The sequence below is a fragment of the Poeciliopsis prolifica genome, unplaced genomic scaffold (assembly GCF_027474105.1).
Source record: "Poeciliopsis prolifica strain line A6 unplaced genomic scaffold, Auburn_PproV2 SCAFFOLD013, whole genome shotgun sequence".
Lineage (NCBI taxonomy): Eukaryota > Metazoa > Chordata > Actinopteri > Cyprinodontiformes > Poeciliidae > Poeciliopsis > Poeciliopsis prolifica.
Genome location: NW_026562388.1, coordinates 11,524,968 through 11,541,790, shown reverse-complemented (window position 1 = coordinate 11,541,790; position 16,823 = coordinate 11,524,968). Strand labels below are relative to the sequence as shown.

The 16,823-nt window shown below is 37.9% G+C and overlaps 1 protein-coding gene across 1 annotated transcript in view; it reads left to right on the top strand.

Annotated features, from left to right (window-relative positions):
* The first annotated feature begins 9,932 nt into the window (after positions 1 to 9,932).
* LOC129365495 (G patch domain-containing protein 2-like) overlaps positions 9,933 to 16,823 on the top strand; it is a 29,356-nt gene continuing 22,465 nt past the window's right edge. Inside the window, exons 1-2 of the mRNA XM_055038722.1 lie at positions 9,933 to 9,992; positions 11,455 to 12,108. Coding sequence (XP_054894697.1) covers positions 11,459 to 12,108 — 650 coding nt within the window. The 5' untranslated portion in view covers positions 9,933 to 9,992; positions 11,455 to 11,458. The remainder of the gene's footprint in view (positions 9,993 to 11,454; positions 12,109 to 16,823) is intronic.

The following is a 16,823-nucleotide window of genomic DNA, read 5'->3' as shown; positions in this document are numbered from 1 at the left end:
TGTAGGCAACAATTTTCCAAGACAGTTAAAACTAAATTAGGTCGGCTGCTTAAAATAATATACAATGTAAACCATATTTATTGGCATCCTTAGTAAATGTTAGTAAAAAAACATGACATTGTTTTATTTATTGCACCAGAATAATCTTACACTGACAAATGTAAAGATATTTTCTTTTTTCTGGTCACACATTATTCACATAATTACTGCTAATAGTTTTTACATTATTTTTGGCAAGGAGGACAACAGTATATTATCACAAAAGTTGATGATTAGTGTACTATTTCACCAAGTTGGGACATACAAAGAAAGAGACCTCCTTGAAACATATTTTTAGCATTATCTTTTTACATCTTTTAGATTCATGTGTCTGGGACAGAGATGGTCATGGTAAAAGGTTGAGTTTTTTGTGTCTGGTGAGTCATTTTTGGTTCATTTTGATCATATGTTTGGGATCGTTAATCATTATTTTTTATTTATCTGGAAGACGCCAAATTGTTTTTCTTGAAAACAGACAGTTTATAATGCTATGCACCCTAATAAGGTTCTCAGTGCCTTTGTAAGGAAAAAAGGCCTACAGCATTACAGATCCTCCACCGTACACAACTGTGGGTTAGAGATGGTTTTTCATGTTAATCCTTTGTGCCATCCAAAATAGTCCTTGAGTGTTTCTTGTCAAAGATCTGATTCTTATAACCTCACCACATAATTCCTCATTTGTTGCAGGGATGTAGGACGGCTGTGCTTTGAAAAAAAAAAAAAAATATATATATATATATATATATATATATATATATATATATATATATATATATATATATATAAATCAACAGTTAATTCAGGCTAAAAATAACTTGAGAAGAAAATTATAATTATGAGCACTGCGGGTCTCAAATGTCATGAAAATCGCATGTGTACTCCACTGCTTTAGATTAAAAAACAACTGTGACAAATATTGGGATATTAAGTTATTGCTTAATATCCCAACTCAATCTCACCTTACACAATTCTATTTGTGCCAATGAATATTCACTCACATCGGGATGCTGAATGCAAGACCATCTATCTGTGACATGCAAGCCATTTGATGTGTTGTAAAAATCCATGATTAGAAATGAGACCTGTGGTCATTGTACGGCTTGTTGCAGCTCCAAAGTGTGGGTGAAGCCTCCCATCTTTGCTCCACAAGTGGCTTCCTGATAAGTGATTACGATTGGTGGAGAAAACAAGGGGTAAAATAAGGACCTTGTCAGCACAGACCCTCCAGATCTGAGGTCAATTTCGTTGTTTGATTGTGTATGTTTTTGTGGAGTCTGTCTGTGTGGGGAAGGGCTGAGGGAGTGCAGAGGCAATTTTTACTGTTGCTTCATTGGAACCATCGCTGTCATCATCTGAAGCTCGACTTGCTTTTCTGTCAGTTTCAGGCTTTGGATTATTCTGTTTCCTCTCATCCCTCCTTCCTCTGCCCCTTTCCCACCCCGTGGCCCTGGCCCCCCAGCCGGCTCTTTTAGTCCCCCGTTCTCCCCCCTGTGTTCGCAAATCACTTCTTCCCGTGTCAGCAGGTAAATTGTTTTGTCCTCCCATTCCCTGCTTTCATTACCTTGTGTAAATTAAGCGATATGTCGTCCACCGGTGCGCGCCAGAGCACTCACCGCGCCAACGCCAAAATCATGAGATTTGGCATAATAAATGAAGACAAACTGGCAGTAGCAGTGCTCCTCTCCGCGAGGGCTCGCCTTCATTATTCGCTTAACTTGCCGGAGAAAATGACTTAACCCTGACCTGTGTATTACGTCCCATATTCACTCCAGATAAAAGCCTTTTTACAGCGCACAACAATTTATATTCCAGCAAAGAGGCTGCTTTTCTCTGTCAGTTTTCCAATCTCAGCTCCTGAACACACGTCATTAAACTTGTCTTGCCTTCCTGTATTTGTCCATCAGTCCTTCTTTTTACATAAAATCTGGCAGCATTATTCTGGGATTTGATGGCACCCACTCATTTTTTCCCCTTGGAATGTTTGATTGGAAGAAATATAGCCGAGCCCGGGCTATCTCCTCTCTTGTGTGGGATCATGCAGTTGATGAAATAGTGTTCTCTCAGCAGGAATAATAAAAACAGACTTGTGCATTACGGGGGACTCTCAATCTGCCAGCGGGGCCGAGCTGAGCGAAAAAGCCCACCCCTGCCTCCTGATAGATTTTTATAGTTATCCCAGCAGATAAACGGAAACGGGTGACCAGGTTGGAGAAGGCCACTCTGCAGCTGAGTGTGGGCTGCAAGCCTGGAGAATAACTGGATGTTTGGCTGCACAGACCATCATGCTAATGCTGCCAACATGTTCTAAGAGTACATTTATCTGATTACCAGCTGTAATATTAATTGTTCTGCACCTTTTTGTCTCAAATACAAGGAAGCATGCAGTGATTGCTACAGAAACTGAATTGTTGAAGTCAGTTCATCAAATAAATGTATATGTTGGACAAATTTAACATGAGGGAATTCAAATTGCAGTTTTAAATGGTGGTGTAATTTTTGAAAGGAGAAAAATACCAAAGCAACCTTTACTTATCTGAAAAATAATTGCCTGCCAAGACCTCTGACAGCAATCATTTAATATTAGCAAATATTAAATGAACTGTGGTTATCTGACAGGGAATTTTGTATATTGCTTTGCTGAATTTTTCTTCTGACTTCTGGGTCCAAAAAATATTTTTACAAAAGTCTTTGGGATTATCAGAATGTTTGTGAGAGAAATTAGATGTTTTTTTTAAATTAGCATTTTCTTGTTCTGTGAAGAAAAACAAAACAAAAAACAAACAAAAACCTGTGATTCACTTGTTGGTTTACATTAACCTCCCATCAAACACTTTCAAGCAAGACTCCTGTAAAGTATGATCAAACTGTCCTCTTTGAAAAACCAGACATGTAACGAGGATGATCAAAACTGAAATAAAGAAACAGAAATTCTCCTGGTGGAAAAAGTTCCGCTGTGAATTGCTTCTTATGCTTTCAGGGGACGATAATCAGCCATAAATGGTCCTTGTCTCCACCTAACGGGTCCTGATTAATCAGCCAAGTGTAGCAGACTAATCAATCTGCCTCTAATGCTTTCCAGGCTGGGTCTGAAGAGCTACATGTAGTCCACAGCCTCCTCCTCCTCGTCAATGCTGTTGTAAGGGATGACCACAAAGAGCATGGCGTTCAGATTTTCCATCATGATTTAAGATTCTTTATGCACTCCTTGAAAAACACTGGCATTACATTTAAAATGCTGAACACTTTATTCTAATTAAATGTGAAAATTCAAACCAAATTCCATGTATTATGTTTCAAAGCCATATCTGGCTGTAAAAGTATTTCAGTGAATTCTTATGTTTGGAAATGTTGAAAGTTATTCTAAGGAGTTTAAGAGGGTAAAAGTATCCTTTGAGATTTTCACACTTTATCTCATCAAAAGCACAAACATCAGTTTATGGGAGTTGATTAGATTGACGCATTAATAATGTATGATTGTGATTTGCAAAATGCTCTTCAATTTTTTTTTACATTTTTTTTTACTAATTTAACTTTTGACTTAAATACAATGTGCTCTGAGTGGTAAAAAGCTAACATCTACTGCAGTGCAATGTGGTGGTGGCAGCACTACTGTTGTGTTACTTTGTGTTCATCCATCACATAAAATCCTTAACAAATACACTGAAATATTTTACCACATACTTTTGCTAAAAAGTATGTGCTTAATACTTTGATTTATTCAGGAATTGAACACAACAACACAATGCAGAGTCTGGTGCCTAACACTGAGACATAACGGTTCCTGAAAATCAATAATGTAATGTTGAAGCTGTTTTACTATGGCATGGTATGAAGAAAACTTCTATAAATAGGTTTGATTTAGGCTCCTGATAACATGCATTGTGTTAATGGCTTATTGCGATGCTTGAGGAGATAAGTCTAAATATTTGTGAGCAAACAGACCAAGAGATCTTGCTTTGAGGCTTTTTGATGTGAAGTAGCAAGATAAAGGCAGGCACATAAATAAAGATGTTAATAATTGTTAGATTTCCTTTTAAAAATGTTTCCACACCAAGAACCATACATAATTATGAAGGCTCTCTGGTGTGACTTTCTGAGATTAGCCAACAGATAAAATTAATCAGTAATACAATAAGTAATGCTTTCCTTTGCTCTCTCTGCTGAGAAACTGTCATTTCCCTGAACTTTATACAAAGTCTTGCAAAAATATTCACACCATTTCAAATTCTTGCCATTTTGTCACATTGTAACCAGAAGCTTATGTGACAAACCAACATAAAGTATTGTATTCTTCGATTTGAGGGAACACTAATAAATCAACCATTCACTGCTGAGATTGTATCTCTGGCCTTCTAGCTTTAAAATCTAGAGCAGGGATCTGCAACCACTGGTGGCTCTTTTGACCTTCGTTTATTACTAATAATGTGACATGATAATTATTTTAGTGGTTTTTCTGTAGTTTCATGACACAATTGCATTATATCTCCAGAACAAGATGACAATAAGCGTACCAATGAAATTTATTTTGATCAATTTTTGTTGCCATTAATTAGAAAACATATATTTTTCACAAACATTCAGTAAAAGAAAAAATATCCATCCTCCTTTTTGCTAAAGTTTTATGTTTCTCTTTATTTTAAGGTTTAACATCAGAAATGACGTTATGGTTCTTTAAAAAAAATAATTGTCAGTTCTTCCAAAGTTAGCGCCTTTGTCTTGTCTGATTTTGTGATTAATGATGGGACGGATGTCCATGTCTTGGTACATTTGCAGTTTAGCCTTACACTTTCCTTTTTAGATGATGAATTAAGCAGTGCTCTGTGAGATATTAAAAGTTGATCTATAGTTTCAAAGCCAAAACATTTTAAGCTTTTTTACAACTTTATCTTCTTCAAGTTTCTTCTTTTTAAACTATCATTCTTGCTTTAACAGTGTACGATCAAAAAGTTGCTCAAATGAGAAAAAATAGCAATGCAGCAGTGTTGCAAACCTGTTTCAGTTTTCAGTTTTGGGAAATCTGACTGGATATTTTAGACTAAACAGGGTTTGCATGTCTGCTTGCACTAGATTTGAGGAAGATGTTTCAGAAATGGAGCTCAATGTGTAGATGGACAGTTTTGCTTCGCAGTGAGGGAACCCCTCCTCTCTGAACGGATGAAACGAAGAGAAAGAAACTGAAATCCGAGTCATTTTTTACTGTATGAAAGTTTTACAAGGTCGTTCGGAGAGTCATGTTAACACAACACCTGAATACAGATTTATTTTCTTGTTCTACAAGTCACGGAGTGTCGAGTCTTTAAGCGATCATTATTACCATACAAATAGACAGATCTATTTAACAACCCTCTCTTTATCGCACAACACTTATTCTTTAGTGTTGCTCCCTGAAAGGTGCTGAAATGTGTCTCTCCCCCTTCTTGCTCTCCCTCTCTCTCTCTGCTTTTCTTTTTCTTTTTTTTTTGTATTTTTCAGGGAAATCGTCTTCGGGTTGATAAAGGCTCAGAGCAATAGAAGAAGCAAGGCTGACATCTTCTTAAGAGATGATAGGAGAGCCAAATCAAATAGGATGGAGCAGTCACTCTTTTCACAGATAGGTAGCTCATTTCTGGTGGCGGAGAGTTTGCATCCCTAGTGGCGCTCTGCCTGGGAAAGATAGCTCTCTCGGACTCCATTCATTAATTCATTTCCTGCCTCCCCTTTTCACATCCTAGTTACCCCCCTCTCTTTTTTTGCTTTAATGAGTTGCCCATTTTTCTCAAGTATTGATGGGGATCTTGGAATTTAGATTCAGAGACAAAATGCTCAATCACAAGCATTTCTCATTTGCGAAGAAAAGGCAAAAATCAATTATTCCTATTAGACAATGCTGATTGGAAATGAATGGGAGTGGTGAGATTTTGAAACAAAGGCTCTATGGAGACAAAGATAAGTGTGAGTCTGCACCCCCCGAGGTGCGGTATGTGGTTTGGCTTAATAAACAGCTGGGAAACATTTGCTGTTAAATCCTTGCAGAAGGGAGGGTGGTATAAACACAAGCTAATAATTAATGATAACAGTATTTTTGAATCAGAGGTTTATGTGTAGAACTAAATATAATTTGCAAAACTCTGAAAAACTTTTCCCATAAACAATTCAAACCAGAAGGGTACGTACAACGAATAAAAAGACAAATAACATTTTCTCACTGTCTGAAGTTAATTAAGACACAACCTTCCTGATTTAGGTCAGTTAGAATGACCAGCTTCTATTTACTAAAAGCCACAATAATGAGAGAAAGAATATGTGAGATTTATTTATTATTGTCTTCAGGATCAGAGGTTTACGTACAGAGAGATTACTATCTCTTCAAACATTGAAAGAAAACCTAGATGATATCATAGCTCTGGAAACTTCTGATATGTTAACAAATACATTTGAGTGAATTTGATACACACCTGTGGATGTATCGTAAAGCCTCACTACTTTTTTGTTTCACACAATGAGTAAATCAAATGACATTCTCATTTGAAAGTCATTTGATTTTCCTAGGGTGATGACTTTCTCAAATCTTCCTAATATCAACCAATATATCAGAAAGAGAATTGTGGTATAATTTCACAGATATTTTTATTGTATGGTGCTTTGGGTTTTTATGTCTGTGAAATGCTCTTCAGAAATAAGCTTTACATATTTTTTTACTTACTTACAATTTCCAAATGCACAAATGTACAGTGTCATGTTCATCTGTTCAAACAATTATAGCAAGTGTAGACAAGATGAATATGAAAGTCCGACCATCATACCGCTCAAGAGGAAGATGGATTCTCACAGAGAAGAACGGGTTTTGCGCCAACATGTGCAAATTGACCTCAGAACCGACATGGGCTGAAAGTCCACACAGTGAGAAAGAAGCTATTACTCCAAAAGAAATGTAAGGCAATCAGATTGCAGTTTGCAGATGCTCACAAGGAAAATACCTTAATTTTTGGAGACAATTCCTGAAATGTGATGATCATAAAGGTCATTGATACATTTGGAGAAAAAAGGAAAACACTTGTAAGCCTGATAACACCAACCCAACTGTGAAGTATGGAGATGGCAGCATCATGTTGTGGGACTGTTTTAAAGTAGGAGGAACTGATACATCAAACAGGAAGTCAGAGCTAATTTCCAAAATGGGCTTCCAGATTGACAATAATCCTAAGCATAGAGCCAAAGTGGTAATAAAGTTTCTTCAGGACAACAAAGTCAGTATTTTGGCATGGCGTCACAAAACCCTGATCTCAGACCTGTGGAGAAGTTTTGGGAAGATCTGAAAGGTGTGCATGAATGAGACGGCCTACAAATGTGACTCAGTTACACCAATTCTGTCAGCGAAATGGACCTGAACTTCAACAAACTTGAATCTTGTGGAAGGAAACTGAAAAGGTTGGATTTAAGTCATACAGTTGAAAGAAATATAAATGACAAGAAAATGCATGCAAACTTCAAATTTCTAAATTATTAATAAATAAATCTCTGACATTTTTTTCCTATTATTTTGATATTTAGCAAACAGAAGAAGTTTGGTCTGTTTTCACTTCAGACAGTGAAAATAATGTTGTGTCTTTTTACTTGGTGCATGTAAACGTCTGGTTTCAACTTTAAATGACAGTTTCAAACTTAAAGCTTTGGCTTTAAAAGGGAAATGTGTGGTGCCGTGGTGACTGAAAGTGAGTCCCCAAAGGAGATTTGGCTTTGGACTTCAGAAAATCCTCAACCAGCTCTGCTTTGTGAAGCTCACATCCCTTCATTTTTCATAATTCCTTTAAAAGTATTTCATACAAATTAGCTGTTCTTGCAGAAGTCTCATTGAAAAGAAAAATTACATGTCAGATAAAGCATTTTATCACCAAAGAAAGACCAGACATTGTACATAGAGAAATTGGGAAGATGGTAGAAACAATGAATATTAAGTGGCAAAGTATCTAAAGCTGCTGACTAAATTGAAACAGTATATCCTGAGGGGAAAAGGTTTCCAAATTGCTAATTACTGCCTCTGAAAGGGGCTCTGTTTCTGATATGTTTGCTTGTGAAAGACTTCCACTTAATGAAGCAGTGGCTCAAGTTTTTTTCTTCTTTCTTTTTTTTAATATTCCCACTCTCTGGTTTTCAGTATTCTCTCTGGGCTTTCCTCCCCGGCCAGAACAATGGTGGACCCAGGAGCCCAGCTTCCCCACAGGCCCCAAACGAGAACAAGCCAGGAGCTGGGAACTGACGGAGCCGCTCAGCTTGCTGAAATGTGGAGGAGGCAGATAAGGGGCCAGCGGCACAGAGAGGCCCTCTCCCCTGGGCCCAGGGGGAAATTTGCAGTTATTAAGAGAAGATGAGAACGATTAAATAGCTTTTGTACTCGTTTTCACAGACTTTTCTTTTTTATTATTTGGGCTGTCTTCATCTGATAGATGAAAGAAGTGGCAAATGACTTTCCTGCCTGATTCTGCAACAGCACTGGCTTTTGAAAGCAACTCTTCATTACAGAGCTGCCTTTAGCAGAAAGTGTTTGTCTAATATTGTTTTAAAGGTAGATTGTTAGCAGAAAAACAGGGTCTATAAAGTCACCATAATGAGATCACTTTCTACAGTACCTTGCAAAGCATCTACATCCCCTGAATGTTTTCAACAACAAACTTAAGATGCATTTTGTTGGGACTTGTGTGATAGACCAACACAAAATAGTGAAAAATTTTCTCACAGGATTGTCTTGTATTTAACTCCATCCATCATCCTATGAACTCTGACCAGCATTCCCACAGTACGGTGCTGTCACCACCAGGTTTTATCACTGGGATTGTGTTTTACAGTATTTACTCTACTTCCTGTATGCATGTAACTTATAGCATAAAAAGACAAATTTTGGTCTCATGTGACTAAAGCATATCCTTTCTCATATTTGCTGTGCCCCCCCAAATGGCTCATGACAAATTGTCCTGTCAACATTATTTTTGTGCCCGAGTTGAGACTCTGCATCTCCTCCAGAGTTACCATGGATATCTGGGTTGGTAGATTTGTGATCTTGCCAAACTCTTTCCATTTTTTAATGATTGATAGAATAGTGCTCTGAAATTTTAGATCAGAATTTTGCAGAACTGTTTGAAAGCTACAGGATGTAATTTTTACAAAAATATGTTTTTACATGTTACTTAAAGCTGCCATTATGTCGTGACAGTATAATATGAAACAGATCATTTGTGAAAAGATCAAGCTCCTACACCTAATCCCTGAGATTGATCCTGGTCAAAAACGGCCAATCAGAGCCAGGAGGAGCATCTTAGAGCTCTCTATCAACCTCATGTGTGCGCTGCTAAATGTGCTAGAGGCAGAGAAACAACTTACCAATGCAGAAAAATTGTTTATCTGCATCATTGGTAGCCAAACCTGAACATTCAAGGCAGCTTATGATGTGGTGAACCACCTGTAGTGTAGCAGAGATCAGGGGAGGTTGAGAGCAGCATGTACACGAGGATGATTCACAGTGCTAATATCTTCCTTCTGGCTCTGCTCGGTTGTTTCTGACCAGGAGACAACAATATCCAGTTTAAATATGAAACATAGTCTGCATATAATGACTTAATTTACTAAGGGAAGAAAGGTATTCAACCCTGTCCACCCTATTGCTACATATCACTGGAGAACAAGACACATAAACTCTTCTGATTCAGACAGAACTTCAACCTCAGAGCATATTCTGACACTACAGAGACAGTTTCATGATAAAAAAAAACTGAATGAGTCTAAGGACGTCGTGTAACAGAGGTCAAAGAGTTATCTGGGTTTTGGCAGACCGACATGTGGCTTCCTATCTGCATGAACTCGTGTTGTTTTGGAACTACGTCACAGCAAGGCGGAGCCATCTGATTGGCTGCACTGCAGGGCGGAAGTGCGTCTGTTTTCCCAGCTGGGAGCTGAAAACAAAACAAGACAAGCAGCGACTGGTGAGTGTTCAGAGCCTCTGGAGTGTAATTATTATTTTTTAGCTTCATAGTAAATATGTAGAGATGTTTTCTGTATGACAATGACCGCGTTGAGCGCTCGTAAATGGCTCGGTTCGTTGGTAGTTCGGGAGATATTTGTCTGTCCTTGTGCCGAGCTCACATGTGAGCTGTTATGTAACAGCTCAGAGCATGCAGATTACTACAGCGTGCCTCTGCTGTTGTTCTGCTGCAGTGATGCTGCAAAGCTGCCCTGCAGCATAACTCACTGGCCATAAAGACATTTTAAGCTTTTCTTGGAAAGTGCACACGCGTTTGGTGGTCTCTATATTAATGTAATCAAATGAGAGGCAGCTCTTGTTCGAGCCTCATCAATGCTTTGCTGCTTGACTTAAAATCACCCTGCTGCTATCTCTGAAAGGCTGCATAATTAGTGAATTACATGTGGTAATATAGAGAAATCAGTGGATCAGAGCTTTTTCTTTTCCATTCAATTTTTTTTCTCTACTCTCCTGTGAACGTTTTTCATTGTTACTTAAAATGATGAAGGACCTCAATCTGCAAGCTGCACCTATTGGTGTTTTAGCACTCTTCTACTGGCGTCAAAAATGTGCAATCTAAGTCCAGATATGCTTGACGTTTTAGAAATAACTCTGTAGCTAATGTGCAACAATCAATTGACCACAGGTCAATTTTGATAGATGATTTGTCAGTTTGATTTGTCATCCATTTTCATCCATTTTTGGTCTATAAACACATCAACAAACAGAAGGTTCTTTGATGCGAATCTTACTCAGAAACAGATAAAAGTTAAACAGAGAATTTGATTTTTCATAGGAGGAAGTAGTTCAAAATAGTTATTCCCAAGAGTGGAGGCTGTCCTTCCAGGTCATGTTTCTTCATGCTTGGAAAAAAAAAACTTGACAGTAATATTAAATATTCAATGATATGAACATGTTCTAATACTGTTTGACTTTCCTTTTAGGGAAAAATGAAGCATTGCTATGCTTAATTTCATTGCATTTTTGACTTTCAGTGGCTAATTAGAGAACAAATTGACCCCAGGCTTGTATCACTTTCCGGTTAATATAAAAAAAATATAAAGAAAAATAATGTAAAATGTAAAATTTCTCTACTTCTTGGATTATGTAAAGCACAAACATATATTTTTTACTCTATTTTCTAAAATTGCAGTTATTTCTGATAAGGATTTTTAATTTTGTTTAATTCTGTTGCCTATTTTCATGATGCATAAAATAAATTAGCTGATATTTGAAAATAAGGTAGAAAAAGACACATAAAATAGAAAATAGAACATTATCTCTTAATGTGAGCTTTTATAACACTCAAAACCAGTGATCTTCAAAGAAGCTGCTTCTTTTTTGTTCATCAGTGCTTTCAGATTGCTGTGTTGTGCATCTGTAAATCAGTTGACTGATTTAACTCTTTCCTCTGTGGTTTCCAGAACCATGATGGATGAGCTGGTGCAGGACCTGGTGTCTGCACTGGAGCAGGCCTCTGAGCAAAACAAGTTAGGGAAGCTGTGGGAGGAAATGGTCCTCAGTCCGCTGCAGCATCGGCGACAGATCCGGCGGCGCAGAGGTCGGAAGCGCCTTCACGAGTCCTCCGTCTATCCGTTGGCACACAGACGTCACTGGATTGAGGCTTCTGAGTCCAGCTTGGACGAGGCCAAAGAATACAGGGAGAACATATCCTCCACTTTCACCTCTGCTGTGGCAAACCACAGCGACTCAGATGATATGGCCACCACTGACCACTGGCCTCGTGTCGTTGGCGGCCCTGTCAGATCCAGACACCCATCTTGGCCAGAGTCCGATTCCTTCACCGATAGTAATCCAGGACAGCCACTCAGAAGACGCAGGAAGGTCAAGCGTATGACTTCAGACATGACGGTCAGACTTCAGCAGAAGTTGCATGACGGAAAAAAGAGGCACAGGCCATCTAAGGTTCAGCGTTTGTCAGGATCAAGGAGGAGGTCAAGCAGCTGGACTGGACCTGAGAGACAGACAGACGGAGGCAGAATGATGGGAAAGGAGTGCTGGAAAAGAAAAATGGCGAAGGAACGTCGAGACGGTCCAGATGAGAACATGTCTGATGGGTAATGTGATATCTAAATCATTTTCATGTTGAAAACTGCATTAAATTTTTATTTTATATTGAAAGTAAAATGAGGAGTCTGATTTCATTAGAAAATATCTACAAAACTTTACATGTTGAGTTGGCCACATCAACATAAAACGGATAATTTTGACGGAGAGGGAGAAAGATAAATGGTTTTAAGTATTTTTACCTCTAGATAATCTAAAGGTGTGCCATGCATATGTACTCAACCTCCTTACTCTGAAACAACTTAATAAAATTCAGTGCAAATAAACGCTTGTGGAGGTCACCAAATCAATAAACATGTGTGTGATATTTAAATCCAGCTGTTCTATGAAGGTGTGTTAGAGAACATCAACAAACAAGAAGCATCTTCAAGGAATGGAACTGATTGAAAACCTTGTTTTGAATCAGTTACATAGCAATAAACTATATTGAATTGAAATTATTGTGAAACATTGTAGTGGCAGCTTAGGTGAGAGAAGACTGGGATTGAGATTCATCTTAGATCAGGACAAAAACCCTAAGCGTACAACCAGAATTTCTATTAAATAGTTTAGGTCAAAGCATAGTCATTCTTTAAAAAGGCCCAGTCAAAAATTGCAAGTCAGATGCAAATAAATTGAACATTTTCACTTTAGGAATGATCAAGAATTTCAGTCTCCATGTGCAGATCTGGTAGAGTCAAAGCTCTTAGAGACTTTTCACCATGTGTTATCTTAGAGGGACTGAAACACATGGCAAACTTTTTCTATTTTTTTCTGAAAAGTTTGAAAACCATGTGTGTTCTTCCTTTTCATTTCACTTCATATTTTTGTACTTCTTTGTGTTGGTCAGTCGCATAAAATCCCTGTTGTTTTTGCTGTGACAAAAACAATTCTGAAGGGACTGGTTTTAGTTTAAGGATGAATAAATTAACACGTTACATTTAAAATGGTCTAATCAATCGAGTTCTCAGTATTCAGCCTGTCCTCTTAGCCTGAAATAATTCTTCTTTATATTGGACTGTCATCCAATATAAATGGATGACAGTCTTCATCCTTATCTCTTTTACCTGCTATGATAATGAGGGAGGGATCTTTGGCAGATCTTCCCTCAGGCATTTCCCAGCTCATTATTGCCCTTTGAAAACTATTGTCACAAACAAATAAGTGACTTGGTATGGTATTGATTTGTTTTGAAATATATGCCTGACTTTGGGTTGGTAATTAAAGTTGTGTTTGTCCCACAGTCCCAGAATAAACTCTCCTGTGTGCATTTCATTTCACTAAGCTAAGTGTGGCTCTTACTTCCACCAGAAAGGGGCTTTGTAAGCCAAAATGATTGTTGCATTATATTTAGTAAATTCATAAGAACAAGAATGAAACTGCAGAAGTAAATGTACCTTGAAAACAGATGTCAAATTGGATGCCAATTTTATACTTTAAAGGGGCCGCATTATGTATTTTCCAGGGTCATGATTGCATTTTATAGCACAAAGAAGCAGCTATGTTACCTTCAGATGTTATAAAAATGCTTTATATCTCAAACAAAACTCAAAACAAATTTGACCTCCTAATGTAACACTTTAAAATTGAGCCTCTCTTCAAAAGAGAGGCTTCTCTTTATGTAGCTCTTATTTTTTTGACACTCCACCTTCAGCATGTTTTCACAAATCCACACACTTCTAGTTGTATTTTTAATGGACATTACAAATACCGTTGACATTAATCCATCCTCATAAATCACAGGAAAAGGCTTTAATACCCTTTAAAGTCTTCTGTCTGGATAAATCCAGGGTTTAGACTTAAAAGTGGATTCAGCTGACCACAGCGTTGTGGCTACATTCTTTCTGTGCAACTGATACAAGCTTGTGTCCAAAGATGAGGACAGGCTTTCCACCTTTGAGTTGATGTATGGTTTCACCTATTCATAACACAGTTTCAAGTTACATCCTGGATGCTGTAGGATGTGAAGTGTGCTGAGTGACAATGGCTTTCCATAGCAGTCCTCAGTCCATGTGTTTATATTGATGCTTGTCTTTTGCATAAAGGTTTTCTTCACACTCATTGAGTCTTTTCATTGTACAGTCCTACACAGAAAATCCAAACTCTTGTTATATTTTCCTTCTGCTGTTTCATGTATTAGACAAAAAAATAACTAGTGCTGCAACCAATGATTATTTGAGTAATCTATTATGATTATATTGGTTATTCTAATAATTGATCAGATTAAAGTTGCCATATTACACAGATTTTAATTTAACCACCTAAGTCTTATTTATCCTAAACTGCTACAACATATGTGCTCTCTACACCTTTAGCTTGATCATTTGTAGCGCATAATGTAGAATGTGAAAAGCTCAGCCTTTTTGTCAAGTACTCTTTGTCTAGTTTCTGGTGAATAAACAAGACTTTTTTCCCATGTTGTAAGTGAAATAATCTGCCAGTGGAACTAGAACATTTTTATCAATATTAAAAAAAAACATTGACTTAAAACAATCTATTAGGACTTGATGAAAAGTTACTTGTATGTTAGTTTTGTCTTATTTGAAGTGTACTAAGACATTTGTGTTAGGAACTGGACCAAAATTGTGTTTTTGCAGAGTACAAGTAATAGAAAAGTTTATTTTATTTTTCACAGAATTCGAACTGAGTTAAGCTACAAATGCCACTTTAGGCATTTGTAGCTTAAAGTGGCAGATTAAAGTTGCCATATTTAGGCAACTTTAATCTGCCACTTTAGGAGTTCTGGGTAGAACAGGTTTAGCAACAAAGAAGGTTAAGATTCTCGTAAATGCAAAATGTATATATTGTAGCAAATTTTGACTTAGTTATTGGTCTGAGTATATTCTGCTTTCAGTAAATGATATTTCAGTATTTTAGTCAGTATGCTGTTGTTGGTGATTAATCAATTACTAAATTAGTTGACAAATTTTTCAAAGATCGAATTATCGCTATTAATCTGATTAATTGTTTCAGCCTGAAATATAACAGTCAGAGTCTTGTTTTTCTTCAAGTGCTTATTTTCTTTGCGGATCTCATTATCATCTGATCATATGAAGCACATGAGCAACTGAAGTAGCCGTTAATGGAGCAGAGAAAGCTTTAAGTCTTCGAGTTTAATTTGTGCTGACCTCCCCAGCCCCTAAACGGTATTTGTTTTCTTACTTTATGAAAAAATCAATAGCCGTTCTGACAGAAAACAGCCCAGGAGAAGAAATAAATGGGAGCGCCTAAGCGTGCTGTCAATCATTTCTCACTTACACAACTGCAACAGTCTTGATTGCTGCTCAGTGGACTGCCACTCTGTACTGAGGGCTGAACAATCACACGGTTAAGCCTTGATGGAGGCAAAGGGGTATTAACAAATGGCAGCAGGGATGAGGGGCTGACAGTGTTACAACAGCAATATTTATACTTTGAGGCTGTGTGGTCCATTGGATGTCAGACACAGATGCCTTTGTTGAACCATGTGGATTCCTTTGGTTTCTTTTCATACTGTTAACCTTTTTCATTTAGAGCATTTGGTCTGCTGAAATGTGCCCCTCCTCAAGGTCACTCTCCTTATGTGCACGCCGAGTTGAGCTTTGCCTTCAGCCACCCAAGTGCAGGGAGAGCAGATGTTGGAAGCTCCAGTTGGACTCCACATCCTTGATTAGACCTGGCCCAGCCTGCTGGCACTGAGGCCACCTGGCACCCAGGCTGGCCCAGCAAGCAGCCCTAACCTGTGGGTAGTGGCTTCCCGGGCCCAACCTCCGTCTCCAGCTGTGTGCCGCTTCTGTTGATGTTGACTTCTTGGGAGGAAAAAAAAACTAAACAAATAACAAAAGCCTCTCAGAGCTTGCTCCGCTGTGTTGTGCTGTAATTTAGATTTTGAGAACTCCATGAGGAGTTTTTGAGGAGGCAGTTCAGCATTTGCTGAAGTTAATTTTAATAAATCTCTGAGACTAATCCAATTACTGCAGCTCAGGGAGGGTGGGATAACCTTATAATCAGACACCAATGGAAGAGGTCACAGATTTGGGTTGAAGCGACTTGTTTGAAGAGCTCGCAGATCCATTGTTATCAGCACTTTGCTCCCCTCCAACGCTCGTCTGCTTTATTCCTCTGCAGAATGAGCCTAGGCTCAATAAATGGTGGCTTGCCTGTAATCTCTGTGCAAACTGGTCTGCCTCTCCCAGGAGCTGAGGATTATATCCTAATGATTAGTCCTCATCTGGATACTGTGTTTGGCTTCTCCTCTTTGGCTTGTAGAGACAATTGGGCCATATGGGGAGTTCAGTTTATCTCCCTTAACTATGGAGTTTTGCCCTTACTCCCTTTAACGTACAGTCTAGTAAAAATATTCATATCCACTGAACTTGAAGTTTTATCCAACAACAAACCACAGTGTATTTTTATGAGGATTCTATGTGCCATACTAACACAAAGTAATCCATATCTGGTAAGTGAAAGAAAAGTGATACATGATTTCCAATTTTTTTTTACATATCAAAAAAGTTTCAGGTGCGAGTTCATACATTATTCCCTTCTTCCTCATGTTTGTGGCATTCTCTTCATGTCTTGGGTAAACTTCAGAAAAGTCTTCTTATGGCTTACTTTTGGAAATGACTTTCTTCTTGATACTCTTCAGTAAAGTATTGTTAAGTGTACAATTAATAGTTGTGAAGTTAACTGATTTCCGTACCTGAACTCTGGAGAAAGAATTTGTTTCTCCAGAGTTGTCTTGCAC